The following is a 25,492-nucleotide window of genomic DNA, read 5'->3' as shown; positions in this document are numbered from 1 at the left end:
TGTAACAAAATACTTGCCAGTTTAAATCTTCAAATGATATTTTGTAATTTGTACATATATTCCCCTAACATAACCAAATAAAAACATTAATCCTAATCATCGTAATATCTAATTATCACAATTGCTATACATTTCCCTGTGTATAGTATATTATGGCTATGAAAATGTCAAAATAAATTGGTCTCTAAAGTTGTAATTAAAAAGTATCATTTAATTAGTTTATAATGTATCTCACTCGTAATAATTAACAGTCACAATATTAAAACTTTATTTAAAATTCTCACATATAAAATAATATCTAAAACAAAAATGTATACATATAGTATATATTTATCAATTTTGTTTTTGGATGGTTATCTTTCAACTCAAAATCTATTGCGTGGTCCTTATAAACCACCGCCTATTAGTGAGGTTTGCCTGAGGTAATATAAACAAGCATACTTTACTGTTAAAGTAAATATTAATCATCACTTATACTTTAGAGTAAAATTATTTTTTCATTTATGTTTATTATCTGAATGATGCGATCATATTGCACATTTGCATGACATAAACTGCATACTAATGCATACTACAAATTCTACTCTTACAATGTTTTAACTTGTACTTAACTGAAGGAAAATATTTAACAACAAAATTAATTTTAGAAAGGTGGGAAATTTGGTACATCTCTGCTGTAAAGTAGATTTTGAGTTAGTTACTACGATGGATGTTAAATTTGAATTTAATGTTCAAGAGGTTTATTATAATGATAGTAATAAGAAACATGGATAAAATCATTTTACTATTCTACTTTCTCGTTTTTAATTCGAAGTATCAATTGCTCATAGACTATCCTTTTTTAACTACGTTAAGACTTTAAATAACAATATTTTATTCAAAAATAAAAGAAAACAAACACATCATTGTATAATAAATATATTCATCACTCCACTTATAATCTAAAAACATTATCATGTTCTAGCAATAAATTCAGCTAAATTCATTATTGTATTTTATTTAAAAAAATTAAATTTTCTGATTATTTTATGCAACATAATTTTGTGTCTACTAATATAATAATAAATAATGTAAAAACATACTTTTAACTGATGAAATATTTAAACAACAAATTATCATCATAAAAATATTAAATTATAAATTATAAAGTATATTATATTATATATTTTTAATTGTAGTTCAATATATTGCCAAGGCGATTTCCTACGTACAATCCAAACTTCAAAAATATTTGAAGCATCTAAAACATTTGTGGATATGAAAATGAAAAAGAAAAAAGAAACTATATTGAATGATTTTCGTACACTGAATAATACATTTCATGGAACTATACCATTACTCGAACTAAAAAAATTTGTTAAAACTAATTTCCAACAACATACTATTAATAAATGGTTACCGTCAGATTTCAAAAATCATCCAAAAATCATTGACAAAGTACAAGATTATACATATAAGTAAGTATTTTAATAATAACTTTAGATACGAAGTGATGAGTATATTGACTATCAACTTTTAAAGCAATCAAAATTGACTTAGATTTTTTAGGGTATTTGCAATAGGGAGATATAACAAAAGTAAACTAAACATTTTTTTAAATAATCGAAAAAAAAAACAAGAATTTATATAGAAAAATATTTTTTTGTCAAAATAGATTTGTTTTTTTGTTTTATCTAAAAAATTAATTTCTATAAAGACTGAAGTTTTACAATTATAAAACTTATCAAAACTACAAATTATTTTGTAGTAAAAAATGTGTAGAAATTTTAATATGCATACCTAAAGTTAAAAATGTAATACGAAGTTCTATTTAAGTTTTCTTTAAAAAATAATAAAATTTTATAAAAATTGTGTTTGGGTATTTGAAGACTAGATTTTGACAAAATTGAATAAACACGTACTTTCCACTGTTTTTTTTATAATTATTTTAATTTTTTAAGAATAAATAGTATATATCGTTTTATATGTTTCTGTCATCTGGACATACGTTATGCTCACTTTTTTATGTGTGAAAACATTATTTATAGTAAAAAAACACTTCAATATATTTTCTAATAAGAAATTAATTATAGTAAATCAATTGTAAACTATTGCCTAAACACAGTACTAACTTATTAATACAATTCTGCGGTAAAATTACTATACTATAAATATAATTATATAGTTATAATAACAATGCTAAAAGACCATATCCGATTAGAATCGTTTTTTGTATACAATGATTTTTATTAAATTCAAATTTAACATATTATCAATTACAGCGACCTACTGAATGATAAGGTTCGCTTGAAACCTACGACTGCACAGCAGAGTGATTACTTACCCACTATTTTTATTATTATTATTATTATTGTTTTAGCTGTGACTATAATTTTTCAGAATAAATAGTATTTATAATAATTTTGTAGAGTAGCACTTAATTTTGTTTTTATTTTTAAAAACAATATTGAAAAAATTAAAAACATTACACTACTTATAAGACAGTAGATACTGGTTAATCACAAATAAACTTTTTATTACAACACTATATACTTACTTAAAATAATTTATTTAAAAATAACTGTAAAATAACAAAATCTTTCAAGTATACGAATCGGTCATTTAGTGTTTTAAATTTAAGATTTGTATTATATAATACCCTTATTCCCTTAAGTACCAACTAGATCCTAGTTACTACCAATAACTACCCTTAAATTTGAAAGTTATAACATTTTTAATTCTCCAGAAGGTAATAAAATATATTTTTAAAACTTAAACCTAAATTAAAAATTATACACTCAATGAATGTCACTTATCATAGCAAAACCAATACATCATCACTCTACTTAGAATCTAAAAATCTATCAAATATTTCGGAAGTGCCTATATTTTTTCAGGCTAAATAGTACAATAAATACCATTAGGTTATATGTATTCTAGACTTCTAGGTAGGACTTGGTAACCAATTATTTTAAATTTAGAATTAATTTCTATATTCTCTCTATTACAAATGTTAATAAAATGTGATGATAACTTATTATTTTCTCAAACATGTTTAAACAATGATGCTAAATTTTATTTTTATTTATTAATAATAACTTAACTAAAATTAAAATGTTTAACCATGATATTGTTTTATACAAAGAGAATTCTTGTCTGGAATAAACCAGCTTTGGAAAAAATTGGCAAAAAAAATATCCGAAAAAGTTAAAACTGACAAAGATCTTTATTCATTGATATATGTACCAAACGGATTCTTTGTAAACATGGAATTTCAAAATGAATTTAATTATTGGGATGCATATTGGATAATAAGAGGTATAATATGATACTTTTTTTGATATACCTATCGTAATAGGTACTATCTTAATGTAATTCAAAAATTATGAAAACATATTTTATTTTTTCATTATAATATAGATTCAAGAAAATTTATATTTTAATTTAAATAACATATTAGACCATTTAAAAATTAAAATAAATAATCTATTGCAACAACATATAAATTTTCAATCTAATTTTAAAATCCATTCAATCAGCAAAACCGCTACACTTTTTTACTAAATTTCAAACCAAAACTTTATTCAAATCCTAACCAATTCATCTTGTATAAATCTCCGTAAACATACTTCATGTAATATCCCCCTTACAAATAGTTGGCTTATACGGGGCTGATACCCTGATCTAATAAATTAAATCAACAGGTACCTCAACATTCAACTATGAGACTTTCTTTTGAACTGTATTTGTATCAATTGAAATTATCATAATAAAGATATTTCTTTAGTACAATTAAAAAGAAAAAAAAGCTTTTCTACAAACATTTTCAATTTAAAGTATGCACTAAATAAATTAAATACTGAAATTGATGATATTACAAATTTACCTTTATCAATAGAATATTATTAGGTTTTACAATTAGGTTACACAATACATCATATATTAGGCTTTTTATTTTTTTTTTTATTAATATATATTTATATAATCTGTTATTTAAAACAATAAGTAATAGTTTGTAAACAATTTTATTATAATATAGCACATGAATAATTTATAGAGGGAGTTGTTCATTAACAACATCTCAGAATGCTTTTTAATGCTTTATGTATATATTAGACAAATGAAATATAAACAACACTATACGTATATACAAAATAACAGATAATATAAATTAAATGTGTACATTTATTATTTATATATCATTTTATGTAATTTATAAATATATATATCTAATTTATTTATGGTATTATTCTGTAGGAGCGTTGATATGTGGAATGGAAACTACCGTGAAAGGGATTTTAAAAAATTTTATTTATATAATTCAAAAATATGGATATGTATTGATGGGAAACAGAATATACTATAAAGGAAGATCACAACCTCCACTTCTTACTCAAATGATGGCTACTTATTATGAATATACTAAAGACGAAAAATTCATAACTGATAATATTGCGGTACCTATAACTTATCTTCATGAATTAGATTATCTTGATCATAGTAAAAAAATAGGTGTTCGGACAAAATCCCTCCCGGATAAAATCCCCCCTCCAACGTACTGTACGTAAATTCACTTTAACGTAATTCATTAAACTGTTTCAAAAATTGTCCACTGCTTATCTGAACTAGTTATTGTTGTTATTTATAAAATTTTTACGTATAATGCAAAAATAGAGTCTATTTATTTTAAATTTAAAGAAATACCAACTTTCGACTACCTATATGGATTTGCTCATAATTTGCAATTTAATGTTTGAAATAATACCTATCTAAATAGTATTAGAAATTATTAAAATTAAAAATAGTAAATAGTGTTAGAAATTAGTTAATTTTCCAAATTACAAGGACTATATAATATGAGACTACGATAATAAATAAATAAATATAAAGTAAAAATTAAAATTGTATACCTTTAAAACAACTTTTAAACAAGCCCATTTAATGAGTTTTTTGTATCGTTAAAATTCACAATTGACAAATCCTAGGTTAAGTTAAGTGTGATTGAAAAGTTGATAACAAAATAATTTAATGGGATTAGGTCCGAACGGGACCCCGTTGGACGGGATTTTATCATAACGCGATTTTGGCAGCAGGATTTTGTCCTAGACTCATAAAATAATACCTAATTTCTTTAATATTTATATCAGTGATCCTCACTCTCACTCCTCAGAGAAAAATATAAATTAAATTAACAACAAAATATTTTACTCATGTTATTTTTCAAGATAATTTCAGTATTTCAGTATTTCAGTGTTTTAAAATTTGTTGTAATTAGCAATTTCGTATGTAAACACTTTTCTTATTTTTTATTTCGTAACTTCTATTATATACTCGTATTAGTCATATTAAATTATTAAAAAATAAAATTAATAATTTATTAAGAAAAAACTGAATTACTATAATTAAACTAAGACTTTGATAATACCCAATATATTTTTATCCTAAACAATTATTTTTAATTACAATTATAGCTCCTAGATGCGGAAATGATGTACTGGATAAAATATAGATCTATTAATGTAAAAAGTGTTGGTAATACTTATATTATGACTCATTATATGAGCGATGCATGTAATCCACGTCCTGAAATGTACAGGTACATAAGAATAATTTAAAGTGTATTTTAATGAATATCATTGTTATATTATTAAATACCCTATGTTTTAAGTATTGATGTACACATTACGAAGAGTTTGCCTGCTGTTCGATATCAAAACGAATATTTGTGTAGAGTAAAAGCTGCCTCCGAATCTGGCTGGGGATTTTCAAGCAAACATTTCCACAACCGAAAGCATTACAATGATTTTAGAAGTAAAATGTTATATTTAAATATATTTGAAACATCGGTAATAATGTATATTATTAATCAAAGAATCCAAAATGTCGATTAAATTGTATTTTATTATTAATATTGATACAAATTGATAACAAATATTTAAATTTTAAAACAATACATCACCGAGTTGACAACCGAAATTTAATATATAATAACACCTTTTATATAGACATACAGTAAACTTTTGCACATTTAAAAATTTAAATCATCAAACATTTTAATAGCTACAAATTTCAAGCAGTGTTTGAAGTTTTCATGTTTTTACCCTCATTTAAAAATTAAGTATAAAATTTTATTTATTAGTATTTAAGAATTCTACAATATTTAAAACTCACAGAAACATTATTGAAAACAAATCCACTGAATTTTGCATATGTTGAATTGAATTCTATAATGCAATCAAACTCCAATATTCTATCAAATTTATATCTCATAGTTAATGATCAGGCGAACTCAAATTTTTATAAGCAACTCGCTCATCGTTATCAAATCGGAATAAACGCAGTAAGTGTTTTTAAATATAATCGCATTATACATAAGATAATAGTATAATATATGTTTATGTTAATTTATACGTATTTCACTATTTAACTTTAACAGTTATTATGGAACGAAGATGAAAAAATGTGGTTAGATTTTGACACAACGATAGCAGAAAGTCGTAATTATTTTTATGCATCTAATTTAGCACCTCTGTGGACTGGAAGTTATGATGATAAATTAAGTGAATTTTACGGCGATTCAGCAGTGGAGTATCTAATAAGAAACAATATTATAAATAAAGATTTGACACCTCGTTATATATGTAAGAGTATAAAATTATTAATTTATAATTTATGTATTACAACGATTACGTTATTATAATTTGTTCAAAGACTCCAACAAATAGTCAAAAATTTAAAAACTATAGTTATCCAAAAATAATAAAATATATTTATGACCAATTACTTTCTTTGTACAATTATTTGTTGATTTATAAGAAATACTGGTGTAAGCTAATAAGTTAACAATTTTTTTTTTTTTTTTTATGTACCAAACGTAAAAATAATATAAGCAGGGATGCAATGAAAAAATTGGTGGTACTAAATCCCTGTTTTTTAGTCATTCAATAATTATAAATTACCCATAATGGAGGGAGAAGCATCACTAATTGAATAATCAAACATTAATATACTTAGTAATTGTTTAAAAAATAAACAATATTATCAAAAAAAAAAAAAAAAAACTAACAAACCACAAATGGTATATACGATGATAGTGCTAATTTAAAAACTAGAAGTGCTGACCACACACAAGTACTTAAACAATTTCACCAACGAACATAGGTAGTTATTAATTATTACTCTTATTAAAGGGTAAAAAAACGTCTTTACAATTTGATTTATTTAATAAATAAAATTATTTCTGTATACATTTTAAAAATAACTTGACCAACACTGTTAAATATTGATAAGATTAATCAACATATTTTATAAATATTTTTAAATCAAAAAAATCGAAAAAATCTCATATATTCAATAATCATAACATGTTTTTATATAGGCGTACCAACGTCTTTTTATAACACTGGTCTAGACTGGGACTATTTTAATTGTTGGCCACAATTACAATCAATGATCATTTTTGGATTACATTCAACTAGAAGCAAAAAAGCGCAAAAGGTAGCATTCAATTTAGCCAGTTCATGGGTGAACACAAATTTTGTGGGATTTAATCAGACTGGAACTCTATTCAAAAAAGTAAATTATTATTATGAGTAACCTAAACAAAATTTTAAAATATAAATATAACTTGCAGTATAGTGCAATTAAATTGGGCAGTGATGGTGAAGAAAAATCTCGTCAACATTATCCAACAGGATATGGAGTGACAATCGGAGTATTACTTGAGATTTTTCATGAATGGGGAAATAAACTGAAGAGTAAACAATAATACATAAAATTAAATAAACACGCTGTTTTAAAATATATTAAAGAGCAAAATAGTTGTTTTATTTTAATATTATAAAAATTGAACACGCATTATCGTCTACTTTTTTTTTACTATAAAATGTAAATTTTAGTTCGTTAATTATTGCTAAAAATACTAAATTTCTTTGAACCTTTACAAACTATTTGCTCTAGACTAGGAGATACAATAAATCGCAGTGATACTGATACCTAGAAATGATAACACAGTAAACACTATGTGATAAAAAAAAAAAAAAAATCATAATTTTGATACGACTGTGAAAACGTGTACCTAGTAACCTACCACTGCTCTTGTCTATTTATATTGTCTTATCAATAATTAAACTTATATGAAACAAATAAAACATTATGTTTACAATTCTACTATAATACAATTATGTGTTGAATAATGACTAATAATATAAACTATAAATCATATTCTATAACTTATCAGAATATTGATTTTCATACAGTCAATAATGATGAATATTATTAGTTGAAATAATGAAATTTAATGTCGAATCGTGTGGTATTTAAAGTATACAATTATTTGTATACATAATATTTTAATATGAGTTTTTTTTTTATTTCCCACATAAACACTTAGCATGCACACTTGCCGGAAATAGACAAACAAATATCTGAATACAATTATTTATCAATATTTAAAAACATGCATGTATATAAAATATATTAGTATATGCGAGTATGCGACTTAAAAACAGGTTTCTGAGAATTTTCGAATTTTATAGATAGAAAAAAAACTTCGTTAGCGTACATTATGAATAAGTACAAAAGTCACTCCGTTTTTAATTCTTGGATTAGGGTAATTGGTAAGGTAATAATTCGTTTTAGAGTTTAATTATCAATATATTTTAATTGATTTAATTTGCATTATCATTATTTGGAGTATAAAACCATTATTGCTTTAGTGTGATCATCATGCCACAATATAACAGTCGCTTATACTATTCTAGATTATATAGTATTAGAGAACAAGTTAACCTTCGAGGCTTTAATCTCATATAGATACCCACTATTACATGATGATCAAATTTTATTTCATTTAAAATCTAAGTGGCTTAGGCATAACTATTACTTATACAATAACTAGCTATATCTTAAACCCATCTAAATGGACTCCTGAATTGGTTAAAATTTCACGCAAAATAGATATTAAGTACTAACAAGACTAAAATTTTAAAGATAATAACGTGTTTTAGCTATATCCTCCACAGGACAAAACACTAACACATATTGAAAAAAATGCACTACTAAATTATCATTTCTTTAACTTACTTAATCTTTTTCATTACAGTTCATTATATCTTCTCTTTAAATTCCTTCTCAATAAGAGTATAAAATAATATAAATAAAACTAATCAATACTTTTAATATATATTGATATTTAAAATACAAAATTATATTTTTAATTGAACATATTTTCACACTATTTATGCATTTAAAAATTGTAAAGATTATTAATGAAATCTAAATATGTAATTTTTGTCTGTCACCGTAATGACGTAATAATTGTGATGACCACTTACCATTGTTATCAACATAATGAATTTTTAGATTTAGACAAAATATATTTTTTATATATATATATATTAATATATTATGATATACAAGGATTATTATATTAATACTGTTATTATACTGTAGATAAGTATTAATAGATATATTTAAACGAATTTACATTTTTTCGTGAATTTAATAGTTTAAATAACACTGTTTTAAGTTCAATAAAAAAATAGAAACTATGAATTTTCAATATATTTTTACTTTAATGAGCACAACTTATAAAGAAACCTTGTACTTATAGTTTAATATTTTTTGTTCTTACATAAATCAAAAAAAAAAAAAAAAAACTAAAAATATGAAAAATTGTCAAACGTCTATAAATGTAACAAAAAAATATTTTAAACATTTTATCAAACCTAAAAAATGTATATATAAATGTTATGAGACCAATTTAGGTCTCTACAGTTCTTCGTTTTTAATTACTACAAAAACAACAAATTTAATTTTACTGGAAAATCTAAAAGTATTGTAAAAAATTTCCCATTTTAACAATAATTTGTTTATTTTTCCAAACTATTTGAGAAGTAGCTACTGTAATTATTTATGGCTTACCCGCCTAAGTATAAATCTAACCTCTCAAAATTAAGAGAAAATCATGCCCATACATGGTGTCTCTATTTTACTAACGTACAACATGGCAAATTTGCATTCAGATTTTTACCTTTAAGTTTGATATTAAGTGAACCTGCTTTAAATAAAATAAAATTTATATTAAAACAAATAGCATAAAATAAATTCTGCTAAACGCAAATTTTCTACAATGTACTTAGTGAGACGGAGACAGCACAAACGAGTACGACGTACTCTTAATAATTAACAGGGTTCAAGACTTCAAACATTTGCTTATTTTTTTGCCTTAACATAAAATCAAAGTAAATGTAGAATACTAGAGAAACTCATGTCCATGTTTACAATGATACAAATATGAAATTTGAAAGTGCTCTTTTTTGCTTATGTCGATGGTTTTAAAGACAAATTGTTTTTTCTAGTTTTTCTGATAATTTTTACTATTTTGCAAATCTCTGCTTAATTATGAAATGGACCATACTGACGAAAATCTAGAATTTTTAGTTATTGTTGATTTTATTTTTGTGTATTTACAGTAAAATTAAGACAAAAAATATTCTTTCTATTTAACTTTAGAAAACATTTGATTATTCAATGCAATAAATAAGATGAGAAATATTTTAAAATAAAACTTTTTTTTATAAAATAAATTTTTCTTCGGTTATTCTTATATTATAAATTTAAATTTATTATTTAGAAAATCCATAAAAAGTATAACTTAAGTTAATATGTTCACAAATACTAAAAAAGGGAAAATATTTTAAATTTTTAAAAATTACCTTTTTTCCTTTTGTTTTTAAATGATAAAATTTAAACGGTATCAAGAAAAAAAACTGTGTTTATTGTTTTTGTTGAGCTTTTTCTTTTTTTTTGTTTATTTTAATATTTTTAAATGCTTATTTGAATGCTTATAATGCAGTATTCAAGCGTTTATTTTGACAATTACAAGTGCTATAAATCCCAAACCCTGATAATTAAAAATGCTCCCAAAAATGGAAAAAAAACACACATCATTGAAAAATTATTACGTTCCCATCAAAATATAAAATAAATAAAAATGAACAATATAATTGTATTAAAAATTAATTATTTAAACAGCTAAATAAATTTATACTGTTATATCGAAATATCAATTTAAATATTTCTATGATATGGTTAGACACTTGGACATAAGATTTAAAATTTAAAATAAAACACCAAACTTAACTAGTCTCCGCAAATTAGAATTAAAATAACTCACGTTTTATTTTGAAATTTATTAGATTATTTGGGTAAAAGGACTGATACTAATACGGTAATTGTTTTTCATGTGTTCATATAATTGTTTTCAGTAAAACGAAATTAATACTGTAAAATTGTATTAATAGTTTCTCATGAATGTAAGAAAATTAGACACAAAAAAGTTGAAAAGATTAAAAAATTTTATCAAGTGTAATTTTCAATTACTACATATTGTTTTAAAATTTAATATCTCAACACAATTTTAATACACCTGTTTTATGTAACCAATAAGCAATAGCCCACCTAAATCCTGTATCAGCACTTGTATTATCTTCTATAACTATATATAAATATATTAGATATATTTAATATATCAATTATTGTTATTTGTAAAACCAATTTGTCAAACTTCAATTTTTAACGATTGTGAAAAATTACTCATTTCTAATAGGAAATATTTGTGATATAAACCCATAAAATTAATGAAAAAAAAAAACCTAAATTATTATGAAAAATAATTTTAAATACTGAATATTTATTACAACATTATACATAAAAATACAGTAAATTACAAAGTATTAAATACTAATATATCTATCTAATTCAGTACATAGTATTGAGAAAACCGTGATCAAAGTGATTTGATATTTCAAACAATAGGTTTATTCATAATCTAAATAATATGTAGGTACCAGTATGTGCCTACCTGACGTATTAACGTACTTAAATAGATACTAAAACAAGGTAAATCTATTTTACAGTTTTAGTCGGCTCAATACGATAGTAATTCTGAATTATAATACTGAAATCAATTATAGGTCACTTTGGAGCAATACTAAACACACAAAGAAAACTATTTACGTTTCTAGTGATAAAAGATCAAAGGTTATTTAAAGATTAGATAAAAATGTTTAATTTAAATATCCAGGTTCAAAAAACATTTGATATTATAAAAGATGCAGTATGAGAATCATTACAAAACACGATGTGCTCTGCTACGTCCCAGAAGTATGTAAATCCTCAACACACAACGACAAGTCCTCAAAACATGTACGTTGGAGGCAACGGATTCACTCGTAATTACAACATGTCGCCGTCTATCAAGCAATCTCCTATATCTCCTATATCAATACAAATGATAGTTATAATTTTTTCTGTGTTATTGTGCATATTTAGTTGTCTATTGACTGTTACATTGTCCTACAAATGGCACATAGATACTAATCAACAAATCAATCGACTTGTAGGTACAGTTGAGGATGCAATTCATGATTTGAATACCTTCACTGATATAGTTAGAAATGAACTAGTAGCAAAACATGTAAGCAATACATACAAAGATCAACACAAAGTTAAAATTGATGGAAATGATTATGAAGATATAGAAGAGGACTATAATGAAGGAGAAGATCGATTTATGGGTAGAGACTTATTGGACAATAATTGGCCAGCAAAAACATATCAAGTAAATGAATCACATAAATCAAAAAACCGTGATCGACGTAATGCTGTGATTGATACGACAAATATAGTGAAAAATGAATTAAACAGGTAATTTTTTTTTTACTTATATAATTGTTAATAAGTTAAAATTTTTAGTTTGATCTTATATTATCAATATTCAACTAATTTTAATAGTTCCAATTTAACAATTAAGTCTAATAATGAATATAAAATTAATTTTTTGTTTATACATTTAAGCTGAGGAACCTTTAATACTAATTTAGTAAAGTTAGTTAATAGAGAAACAGAGGACAATAAGAAAAATTACAGCTAGATTGTTTTATGTTAAGCTGATTTACATTCTGTAGATAATATGTAAATAAACTGTCTTTAACTATAATATATACAAATGAGATAAAAATTATTTTAAAAGATGAAATAAATAAAATGTCTATTTTAATTTTTAATTTAAGCTCAAAAAATGAAAAGGCTGATGTAGAAATAATTCAAGAAGAAAATACAGTGAAGACGTATGGTCGAAGAAAGTCTAAAAAACTGGGAATGTTAAAAAAAAAACAATCTATGGAATCAGAAGATGAAGAATCGTACGAAGATTTTAAAGAAACTCAAGAAATTGCAGCAGCACATTTTACAAGCGACTCATCACAATATAGTACTAAAACACATCCACATTACAATGGTAATAACTAATAATAATTAATAAATAAATATTTTATGCTTTTAAGTATATAATGTAACTTAAGGTTATACAATTAAAATAATATTATCATATATTTAGTTTAGTAAAGAAATATAATAAATAATTTTAAGCAATTACAGTAAATAATTAAATTCCATAGGAAATGGACGTTTGAAACACCCAGATGGTGATTTTAGAGACTGGACCCAATATCTTTGGGAAATGAATCTGAACAGCGCAAATTACCTCACAATGAAAAATGGCAAAGTTGAAGTATTAAAACCAGGACTTTATTTTGTTTACGCTCAAGTAAGATGATACATATTATTAAGCTGATTTTCATAGTATCTATGCAATTTTTAGAATAACAATCATATTTTAATTACAAAGATAAAAATTATTTTATAGTATTATAATTTGTTATTATAATTTATGTGCATGACTTAAATAAAAAAAAAATAAAAACAATTTTTCAATTTTCTCTTTAGAATTTATAAGTGAATATTTTTTAAAAAGTTTGTTAATATAAAATCACTTATAACACTGTTAAGAATAATAATTTAGTGATTAGTTAAAATTATGAAGTAATTGAATCATAACAATTAAATATACTATATATATTTTTTTTAGATTTACTATTCAGATAAACATGACATCAATGGATATTATGTTATGAAAAATGATGTAAAAGTACTTGGTTGTACTTCAACTCGACATCAAGATACCCAATCATCAGATTCGTGTTATACTGGAGGTCTAATTTATTTTAATTCTAAAGATAACTTATCCATAAGAGGTTTAGATAGTGAAAGATTTATAATTTTGGATCCTGTAAAAAGTTTTTTTGGACTCTTTAAAATTTCAAAAGATGGTAATAGATAGATAAACATGTATATTTTTGTTAATCAACAATCATAAAATTTATTTGATAATAATAATAATAATAATAATACAAACAGTATAAAAAAAACACTATTTTAAAGTATATATTTAATTAAAAATATAATTTAAACATAATTTGGTTCAGTCATACAATTGGACGGATTGGTTGTATTACATTATTATTTATTACAATATGAATATCAAAATTATTATTTCTAATGAACTAACATGACATTTAAAAAAATGTTTACATCTATCTTAATTTTAATTTGAACACATTGAATAAAAAAACTATTATAAATTTTATAATAATTTAACAATTTATTATTATTATTATTAGTATTACTATTACTATGATGATTTAAGATTCCTAATAAAGAAAAAAAAATGTATTTGTGAATTTGTATATAATTTGTAGTTTTATAAAAATATTACTAATAAAACGTTAAAAAAATAATATAAAATTTAAAAAATATAACTAAAAGACATAAACCAATACAAATAATTGTTTTTTTTATGTTATTATATTGCTAGAAATAATTGGAACTTAATTTTATTGGTGCATCAAAAATTAATAGAGTTTTAATAGGCGTTACAAACATAATTTGCATATCAATAATATACATCATGGAATAAAACATTATTGTTACAATTTATTTATGATTTTGTCAAAGAAATAATAATTATTAAATAAAATACTGAAAAAAAAAAATGTTAATTTCAAAGTATTTCAATATACCAATACGTTGATAATGAAATTTATGATTTGGATAAAAATAATATATAAAATTAACAATCATTTGTATTGATTAATAATATGAAGTTTAAGTATTTTAAGTGATAAATAAAATAATATGGGACATGCATATTATGAAAAAAATATTAAATTCATGATTTTTTTTTTCTTTATTATTAGAAATAAGACTCAACAACATTTGGTTATTAGCTGACATGTCACACTATTTATTTATTTTACTTTTTTTTCTTTTTTGATAATATATACTAATTTAATAATACTGCATTTCATGAATTTGTTATCAATATTATTTAAAAAAATAAATAGTTACTTTTAATTCAGTGGATTTAATTTATTACGATATATAATATTTGATCAGATCATAACAAATTTAAGCATTATTGATTTTACACAACTAAACATCCTTACTTTCAAGGCCAAAAAATTGTATGAATATCAATAGATGGTATATTTAAAACTGTAGAATTCATTACTATATCTATGATCTATTTATAAAATAATGAATAATAATTATTATAGTTAAAATATGCTATAAGTAACCTACTAATAAATTATATCAGATTATTTTGGTAACGTTAATAATTAAAATAATATATTTATAAACCATGGCAAAAATGATATACCAATTAAATATCCAAATAACTTTACTTGACTTGAACCATTACAACCATCAGAATCACAAGTATAAACACATGTTCGATATTCTAATATATCACCTGGTCGTTGCACATAATTGCAGTAATTTCCCAAATCATGTGATGAGCAATAACGCGTAACTCCTAGTCCTCCTATAAAAATTAAAAAATACAAAAATTCAATAAATTATCGAATAATGCTTTTGGGAATTTTCAAAAATTATATTCATAATATAGGTACCTTCATAGCGACCTATCAGTTTCACACAATAAGCAGCATTGTAAACACTTGTACAAGGTTGAGGGTCTAGGCCATACGTATCCATAGACTCAGTACAACGAAATTGATCATTGATATCAGTACTATTGCATTGGTAACATGATATACTTGCAGCTAAACAAAATAAATAAAAAAATTCTTATATTAAATTTAAAACCACACCTTAAACCCAACATGCTTTAAAATATTCAAAATAATATTTACCATATCTTAAAGTGGAAATAAAAGCTATAAGTACTAATAAAAAAAATGTATTTGTATTAACCATTGTTTTAAAATAAAATCAAATACAAAAATAGAAATTAAATACGATGTAAACAATTTTAAATTGTCAAAAAACAAAATTTAAAATAAATTCCTTTGATTTGTTTTAATAACAGTCGTTTAACCACAGAACTAGAACATTATGTTTAATAATCTAACATAAGTGTAATGGGTACTAAAGTTTAAAACTATTTACTATACTAGTATATTATATTACTAAAGAAAAAACGTATCTGTGTGTATAACTTAAATATAAAGCTATTAATTAATTAGTAAATAACAATAACAAAATAGGGATACTATTCACAATTGTTGAAAAACAATAACCAAAACAATAGACTGTTTGATAAGATCATGGAAAAAACAACCAGATCCTTTAAAGGAATATTCAATTAAAAATCAGCTGCTTAGCTTAACAATAATAACAACACATTTCACAATTATGCAATCAAGTTGGATCCACCTAAAAGAAAAGGTATTATAAAATAATAAACACCTTGAACATAATATTATTATTTTGTACTTTCCGATTAGTTATTCGTTATTTATTTATTTAAATGTTTCTAATGATACTTATAAAATTATATTTATTGTTTAATTATTTAACATGATTATTTTCTAATTGTATGTCTGTACTCAGTAATACAATTTAACTCTCATGATTCCGAATCCATATATTTGATATTAATTATTTCAGATCACGTCGGACGAAAATTGTGAAATGTGAACGATATTGAAACATCTCATCAAAAACTTTTTTAAATTTTATCTTAGGACGCATACAATATACAGTCAGTTATGTATTAAACTATTTTCGTACACAGCTGTTGCAAGTTTTCTCAACAATCGGTAAATTTCAATTGTTTAACCTCATCGTCTTTCCATGAAGCATCATAGAATTATCTAAGGCTAAGATGAGTATTACTTCAGACATTGTACCCGAGGTACAGCCGGGTGTATTTATTTATAACTCATATACAATTTTGAGCAATTTTGAGTCTGCTAATCTCGCTCGAGTAAAATATGTCAGCAAACAGATTCCTGGCATTGGTGCGATAACAATTATTAAACTATTGATTATGTAAGTGTATGCTAAGTTTATGTAATGTGTAATATTGTAGACGAAGATTTGGAATTTCATTTATGGACAAACCCAGACTGTGGTGGCACAGAGTTTGAATGCAACTACAAGTCATGGTTCTACTTTGCCTTAAAAGGTAAAAGAACATTTAAGTATAATAATAAAAAAGTTAAAGATTTTTAACTAAGTCACTATTTTAAAGGAGGTACTCCTGGTATGCATGTAAGATTAAATATAGTGAGTTCAAATAATCAAAGTAAAATGTATAGTCAAGGCATGACTCCTGTATTTAAAGTTGATTTAGGAAAATCTGATAAATCAAATGAAAAATTTTGTAAAGCATCGTGGTCAAGAATAAAAGAAATACCAACTTATCAGGTATTTAATTAATGTTTGCAAACTTATTGTGTGTTCATTAACTAGTTTATTAACTAAATAGTAATGTCTGTAAATTAAATTATAAGAAGTGAATGAACCTATCAGTTAAGTATTTTTTTTAGATAAACAATAATCAAGAATTTGTATTGAGTTTTAGTCATCGTTCTTTAAAAAATATTGAAGCTACAACATATTATGCTTTTACTTATCCTTACACTTATACTGAGCTATGTAACAGCTTAAGTTTTTATGAAAAACAATTTTCATTACCGTCAGATTTAAGAGGTATTTTCCAATTAATAATTCTTTGAATGTGTTTATTTAATGAAATTTAATTTTAAAATACCATTTAGAAGTCAATGAGACAGATGTTTATTTTTATCGAGAAACTATTGTAAAATCCTTAGAAAATCGTTCTGTGGATTTATTAACTATTAGTTCCTTCAAAGGTATTTCAGAAGAAAGGGAATGTCGTTTGTTTGGATTATTTCCAGAGGAAAAACCTAGGTCATATGTTTTCAAAAATAAAAAGGTATTTAAACTTAATAATAATATAAATTATAAAACACATTTAAACTGATTTAATAAACATATATAATATTTTTATTTTCAACTTTTTCTGTGTAATATCTTTCAATTTAATAAAATAAAATATTTTTAAATTTATATTAAAAAAAATGACCACTATAACTTAAAATTATTAAACTTTTTTTGTTTTATAACTTAATTATAGGTTATAGTAATGAGTGCTAGAGTGCATCCAGGTGAAACACCTTCTAGTTTTGTGATGAATGGTTTGATAAAATATTTAGTTAGTAAAGATGAACAAGCTAATATATTACGTCAAAATTATGTTTTTAAACTTATTCCCATGCTAAATCCAGATGGAGTTGCTAGAGGATTTTATCGTACAGATACTAGAGGTTGTAATCTCAACAGGTTTTATCTAAAACCATCTTTGAAACTTCATCCATCTATTTATGCTGCCAGGTTTTTTAACTTAGCTACATTTGTACTTTAAAATTTTGTTCAATAAATTAAATCTGTGATATATGTTATAGATCATTGATCTTGTACCATCACTTTGGATATGAATTACGAGACGAATTAATCGAAGAAAATTCTACATCAGTTTTTTGTAGTTCATCGGTTAACAATGATGAATTAAATACTAAAATGAAACCAACAGTTTTAAATAATGATGTAGATTCGTTCAATGTTCTATTAAAGAAGAGTCAAACGCGTACAGCTGATTGTTTTACAAATAAAGGCCTTGACTCTGGATTGTATTTATATGTTGATTTTCATGGCCATGCATCCAAAAAAGGTTAACAACTTGTGAAGTTGCTTAATTTTTATTTTTATTGTATATTATGTTTAATCTATGTTTTATATTAGGGATATTTATGTATGGAAATAATTTTGACAACATAGCTGATAACATTGAATGTATGGTTTATCCCACACTTATGACTATAAACAATCAAAACTTTCATTACACTTCTTGTAATTTCAGCAAGCGTAATATGTATTCTAAGTAAGAATTTAAATTATTTTACTTCGGTTTTTATCATGAAATAATGTTAGCTTAAATAATATATTTAGTATGTATAACGAATACAAAATCATCAAATTTATATTACAACAAAAGTAATGGGGATATCTCTAAAGTTGAATAAGATCACTATTTTAAAAAGTCTCAAGTAAAACCAAAATAAGGAAAATTTAAATTATAGAACCATATAAATACAGTTAATTATCTTAGCTTCATAAATATTTGCATAACACTTCTGTTATTTTTATTGTTAGGCGCTACGTGTGCTACATTTGTAAATATTTATCAGTTATCACCGTTGGTAATTATTTTCTAATTATTATTTTGAGTCTGGATATAGGCAATATAGCCATTAATATGGTTTTTCGAGAAGGAGTTCAAACCATAAAAATTATCAATATTTTATAAAATAATCTAAAAAAAAAAACTTACTATTATGTAACACTAATAAATAGTAGAGATTTGAGGATGTTGAAAGAGTTCATGAAATGTAATTCTAAATTTCCAATTATTGGTTACCAAGTCACACCTAGAAGTCTAGAATACATATAACTTATAAAAGTATTATTTATTCTGAACATTTTTTAGGTTTAACTAAAACAATAATAATAATAAAAGTAGATGACAAGTAAATAACTATTCTGCTGCGTAATTGTAGGTATGTTTAAAGTGTACCTAGCCATTGAACAGGTCACTGTAAAAGAAAAATGTTAAATTTGAATTAAATAGCAAATCATTACCTGTAAAAAAATATTCTAAAGATCTGAAGCCTTATTACTATAATAATTATATATTCATATTTCTACTATAGTAATTTTAACATTGAACTGTGTGGATGGATAGGTTTGTACTTTGTAGTATATTATATTGGCAATAATTAAAAATGAATTTAAATATTTTGAAAATATTATTATCAAGATATAAAAATGTGCATTTCAAGTCCCCATCAATAATGTCATTGATGAAAATTTCATGTATCTATAATTTTTTTTTTTTAAATTACAGCAAAAGGACAAGATAAAGTTTGTCTAAGTCTAATTTTCTATAAAAATTCTAGTTATCCTCTATTTTTATTTTTTCGTTTTTAATTCAGATAAATACTGAGAAATTTTTATTGTTACTTTTAATCCCTTAAATTCAACTAGATTTGCTTTCTTATTAAAAGACATATGGGAGTATTTTTTCTACTACAAAAAATTGTCGTACATAAAAATAAAAACATTAGATTTTATTGTTTTATTTTGAGTGGAGTTAAAAAATAAATATAAAAATGTATAATATAGTAAAGCTATATTTCATTTCTGTAGTAATAACTTAACATATTTTAAGACATAAGTAAAATGAAAAAATAATTTCATGATTTTCACATAATCTAAAATGTATTTATTTATAACAGTTAAATACATTTTTTTTTAATATACATTATAACTTATTTAATAATGATTGTAGTTTTTGTTTATTGTTTATATTTTGATATGTTACTAACAATTCAAACTTACAATCATTCTCATAAGATTAGTGATTTAATTTACTGCAGGTAGTTTAATAAGATATAAAATAATAAATATATATATTATATATACATAACTAAATTTATGTTTAATTACTTAAAAATTATCATCTATTAAGTTGCTGTAATTTTAAAAATTTGATAAGAGCAAAAAGATTTAATTTTGTTTTAGTTGTACAATTCAAAAATTGAGTAATTTTAAGTAATAATGAAGTATTTGTATTTTAAATTAGTTATACATTTCAGGGATAAGAAATTTGGTCTAAGTAAAGAAGGAAGTGGTCGAGTTGCTGTTCTTAAATATACAGGTCTTATACGTAGTTATACTTTAGAATGTAACTACAATACTGGCAGATTTGTTAACTACATTCCTCCTAAAGTGCATTTTGTTTCTGAAAGAAGACCTATTCAAAGTGTTATTCCACCTAAATTTACACCATCTGTTTTTGAACAGGTTAAAAAGCTATCATGCAATATGTATCTGACAAAAATATTAAATTGCTTTAATTTTTTTATAGGTTGGAAAATCATTGGCAATTTCAATTTTGGATTTATCAAATTTAAATCCAAACAGTCGGTTAGATAGCAGTGAATTTAAATCATTGGCAGGTTTAAGGGAGCTGTTACGTTCAAATATCATTAATGATTGTAGCCGTAATCGACGATTAGGATCAAAATCTACAAGCAGTTTAAGTGTTGATACACCAATTACATCAAAACAAGTAAATTCATTATTTTATTGTAATTTAAAATGTAATTTTTTTTATATGCTCTTAGAAAAGCATCCATTCCAAGCTTTTTTTTTTAGTTTTTAAACTTGAAAAAGAGAACTTAATGGCTCTTTAGGTTGAAAGAGGTTCTCAACAATTTCCAACATTTGTGTATAAATAATGGAAATTGGCCTATAAGTAAGAATATACAATTCTATATATAGTTTTTCATTGTGGCTCTTGGTGATATTGATATAAACTTTTGATATGTACTTGCATACAAATATTTAGCTTTTGCTTGGTAGTAATTTTGTGTTTGAAATCAAACATTAGTATAAGCAATTATTTAAAACAATTGTAATATAAACAATTTAATTTTTTAAATGTTTATTGATTATGAACAAACTAAATACTACTTGCTATTAAATATTAGAATGATATTTTATTTATTTACATGAATAATATTGTTAGATAATTTAAGTTATTAAATTTATTCCAGACAAAGAAATCTTCAATATCTTATGATCTGATGAATCCATCTACGTCCAAATTATTGCAACCCATTATGACTATTGCTGTGGCACCAAAAGGAAAATCAGGCCCACTCCATAAAACTATTAAAAAAAGTGGAATATTAAAAAAAAATCAAAAAAAACGAAAGATGACACCAAATAAACAAAAAGCAGTTGCAAATACTTCAGATAATATAATATTTTCTATACATAATTATCCTTAACATTAAGATTAAAATAATATACATAACTTCTTAAAAAAAAATTGTTAAAAGTTAATCGAAGTTACTAACCTTTTTTTGTAAGCATAGCTATGAAAATCAACATTTAAAATATGGCCCCTTATTGGTTAAAATAGTCAATCGGACAGTTTTTTTTTTTTAAGAAGAGTATTTAGAAGAGTCATTTTAGTTTACTCAACATAATATGTAACAAAATATTGTTACAACTTTACTAACAAGTATTTAATTTATCATAATTTGTAAACATACTAAAATGTTGATGTTTTTATATTTGTTGTGTCCTATACATTTGAATAGACATTTCAATTAGATCGCCTCGTAATTTGTATCCAATATGATAATCAAAGATCTATTATAATAATTTAAAGCTATAGTATTTGAAAAAGAATTTATGATTTTACACCATTGCACAGTAGTAAACTGTGGAAAAAAATAAATAACCAATTGATTTACTAAGGCCACCATTAATTGTATGATTTAAATTGACTACTACTTACTACTATATAATAGTGTACTCTTAATATATTTATTATTATTTTGTGTTTGTATAAACCATTATAATATATGAAGGACTTAAATTTAATTAGGTGCTATATTGATTTATGATCTATTTAAGTATATTTATAATTTTTTTAATAATATCTTAAAAATCCTAATAATTTTTTTTATTCTTAAAAGTTTCCCGAAGACTGTTTGTTTTTTTAATTAATAATTTAATCTTGTTGTTTTATTTATAGTTTTATATATTTTAAAATGAAAAAATGATGTTAGTATTGGTTTAATCACAAAATAAATTATTTTCATTTATTCTGTGGTTTAACTGTATAGATTATAGGCATCATTTGTTTGTTATATTACAATTTGTTTAAATAAATAAAGGAATAATGTAATAATATTTTTGATATTAATTTTGAAATTTTTTTTAAACTTATTTTATTTATAAAAATTTGATGGATTGTTTGTAATAGTATTTATTATAGAATAGATTATTTTATAATCTTCTATTTATTCTATAATCAATAGTAATAGATATAACACATGAGATGGTTCAAAGCTTCTGATTTTTTTGATGATGTAAAAATATTGTTTCATATTAATTTTGATAAATGATTATGTTTTTTTCAAAATAACTAAATGACTAATATCCTGAGCTAAAACTTAAGATATTTAGTCTTAATCTACATATTGAAAGTATCAGCTTCATGTCAAATTACCTTAGATTTTATGAAGTAAATAGCTTATTAATTGCAATTATTAACACCTCTTAAGTCTATACCTACTGTGCATTGGTCAGACCAATATTATCCTCTAAAACACTATTACAGTATTATACCCTACAATATATTGTTAACTAAGAAGAGTTTGTCAGCTATGTACTTAAAATTGATTTTCTCTTTCATGATAACTTCCGTGTATTATACATCAACGCTTAGTTATTTTAGCTGGATATTAAGCATGGTTTTAATTTAATTTTTAGTAAAAATGTATATAATTTTCACAAGTCAAACTCGTAAGAACCTTCTCATTTCCAATACCATTCTATCCCACATTCCAATGCTTCATGCTTTCATTCATATTATGATAAATAACATACACTTCTTCATTACATTATATTAGAATTAACAAGCTAATATAGCAAACCCTTACTTTTATTTTTCTTAAAATATTAAATTATTTTCCATATAATTTATAATAATATATGTAAATTTGTATTAGAAAAAAATCTTTTTAGTTTTATAATAATGATTTTTTACTTGTTTGAACAAAATGAACAGAAGCCTAAGCCTATTAGAATGAAATATTGAATTTTAAAGATAAAGGTATTCTTTTTTAATCATCCTATTTAATGGTATAGACTAATGTCAAATACCACAGTTTAGTCTATAACACGGCTTTAAAGTTTAAATTCTATCTATAAGCTATACCTGTGGTGTATAGTTTTATGTAAAAAATTATAGAAAACAATATAATATTATAGGTACTGTATTAGAAATCCAAGAGCGTATTTACGATTTTTGTACCCTTTTTTCCCTAGAAAAAAAAAATATTGAAAGGATTGATCAATTTTTACACATCGATGATTTACCTAAAAAAAAAAAGTTTCTTAAATTTCTAGCACAACGCCCCGTTAAGAGACTCACAATTTGATGCCCGGGGCGATTGTCTTGATTAATTAATATACTTAATAGGTCAGAAAAGGAAATAGCGAGTGTAAAAACCAGATCAGATAACATACGTACATTTCGATTATACAATTATTTAATATTTAGATGTATAAGCACTACGTTTATATACTATATACCAAAAAACTAGGATTCGTTATGTTTTCGACCTAATACTAGTAGACACTATATTTTGCCATTTGCTGCTAGTCGTACTTTCTCCAAAAATAACCGTTAGAATTTAGGATTTATTTGATTCTATAGAAGTATTACGTAAATTCCTTTAATTTTTAATGTTATTTTTTGTAATTGACTATTTTTTTTTCAATGGGTAGATGTGAAAAATTATTCATAAGTTAATTTAGACTATATATTTCAATATATTTTAATATGATATACTTAACTTATTATTTATTATTTATTGCCTAATAATGGATTACTTTTTCATTATATAAATATTCTAATGTACCTATATTTACTATAATTATTTTTTATTTTAACTTTTTTACAGATTGTTAAGTTTGTTAAAAAAAAATCTTTTATGTGTGTTTAGTTATAAATACTCTATCATTATTAGTATTTAAAAATTAATAATGATAATTTATATACGATAGTTAACCATTGTTTTTGGTTATTAATTTATTTAAAAAATATATTTTATTGTATTATTTTACCCTAAATATTTCATGTAAAAACATTTGGATAAATACTATAATGCTTCACTTCTTCAAAAATGTACACCCTACTCGTTATAGTCATCGCAGCATTCAGTATGTATGTATTTATGCAATCTTTAAGTTGGATACTTTGGATTTTATGTAGTTATAGAGTTTTTATACTTACTGTTTCCATCGTTTATGTTATAAATACAAAGACAAATCAATTGGCATTAAAATAAAATCAAAATCATTTTTTTAAATTATTTGGACGCTCACTTTACAAAAATTCTACGTAATTTCATAAAATACTCAACTAAACTAATATTTATTTTGTTCTTCATGCGTAAATACTAAATAGTTTATATCTAGGTAAGTCATTTAACTTAATTAAAATCGTAAAGTATTTTAAATATGTATTGATTAAGCTCTGCTAGTAATGATATATTTGAAAATAAACTAGAATTAAACGTAGAAATATATTTTCCTGTTGAAAAAAAACATGTATAATTCTCACTGCATCTGTTATTTTGAATTATAACATCCAACCTACCACTTAAAAAAATTAGACAACATACTCATAGCT

The 25,492-nt window shown here is 23.4% G+C and overlaps 4 protein-coding genes across 6 annotated transcripts; 3 read left to right on the top strand and 1 right to left on the bottom strand.

Moving 5' to 3' along the window:
- Nucleotides 1-285: 285 nt before the first annotated feature.
- On the top strand, nt 286-7,782 carry LOC112599344 (trehalase-like). The gene is made up of 10 exons (XM_025346214.1): nt 286-422; nt 1,179-1,457; nt 3,125-3,297; nt 4,237-4,436; nt 5,451-5,575; nt 5,648-5,790; nt 6,153-6,319; nt 6,416-6,620; nt 7,358-7,554; nt 7,613-7,782. Exons 1-10 carry the CDS (start codon nt 310-312, stop codon nt 7,745-7,747), a joined length of 1,737 nt encoding a protein of 578 aa, XP_025201999.1. The 5' UTR covers nt 286-309; the 3' UTR covers nt 7,748-7,782.
- A 4,300-nt stretch (nt 7,783-12,082) lies between these two features.
- LOC112599285 (protein eiger) lies at nt 12,083-14,168 on the top strand. The gene is made up of 4 exons (XM_025346103.1): nt 12,083-12,690; nt 13,056-13,282; nt 13,443-13,591; nt 13,913-14,168. The coding sequence occupies exons 1-4, from the start codon at nt 12,125-12,127 to the stop codon at nt 14,162-14,164; spliced, it is 1,194 nt and encodes a 397-aa protein (XP_025201888.1). The 5' UTR covers nt 12,083-12,124; the 3' UTR covers nt 14,165-14,168.
- Nucleotides 14,169-15,451: 1,283 nt separating this feature from the next.
- Nucleotides 15,452-16,145, bottom strand: LOC112599286. The gene is made up of 3 exons (XM_025346104.1): nt 16,041-16,145; nt 15,798-15,950; nt 15,452-15,709 (listed from the first exon to the last, which is right to left on the bottom strand). Exons 1-3 carry the CDS (start codon nt 16,102-16,104, stop codon nt 15,504-15,506), a joined length of 423 nt encoding a protein of 140 aa, XP_025201889.1. The 5' UTR covers nt 16,105-16,145; the 3' UTR covers nt 15,452-15,503.
- Nucleotides 16,146-16,391: 246 nt separating this feature from the next.
- Nucleotides 16,392-22,674, top strand: LOC112599284 (cytosolic carboxypeptidase-like protein 5). Of its 3 annotated transcripts, none has more exons than XM_025346100.1 (12): nt 16,392-16,575; nt 16,798-17,150; nt 17,222-17,317; nt 17,384-17,559; nt 17,682-17,844; nt 17,913-18,091; nt 18,293-18,549; nt 18,621-18,886; nt 18,958-19,096; nt 20,871-21,078; nt 21,143-21,346; nt 21,834-22,674. In XM_025346100.1, the coding sequence occupies exons 2-12, from the start codon at nt 17,015-17,017 to the stop codon at nt 22,068-22,070; spliced, it is 2,061 nt and encodes a 686-aa protein (XP_025201885.1). In that variant the 5' UTR covers nt 16,392-16,575; nt 16,798-17,014; the 3' UTR covers nt 22,071-22,674. The 3 variants fall into 3 exon arrangements, 2 of the variants coding, with proteins under 2 accessions (XP_025201885.1, XP_025201886.1); XM_025346101.1 differs by lacking the exon at nt 16,392-16,575 and adding an exon at nt 16,706-16,724; XR_003114931.1 differs by lacking the exon at nt 16,392-16,575 and adding an exon at nt 21,433-21,532 and having other exon boundaries at nt 16,731-17,150; nt 21,834-21,925.
- The last annotated feature ends 2,818 nt before the right edge of the window (nt 22,675-25,492 follow it).

This window comes from Melanaphis sacchari, unplaced genomic scaffold (genome assembly GCF_002803265.2).
Source record: "Melanaphis sacchari strain LSU unplaced genomic scaffold, SCAv2.0 Contig50_pilon_pilon, whole genome shotgun sequence".
NCBI classification, from domain to species: Eukaryota; Metazoa; Arthropoda; class Insecta; order Hemiptera; family Aphididae; genus Melanaphis; species Melanaphis sacchari.
Note: the sequence above shows the minus strand (reverse complement) of the source record. Positions and strands in the feature narration are given on the sequence as shown.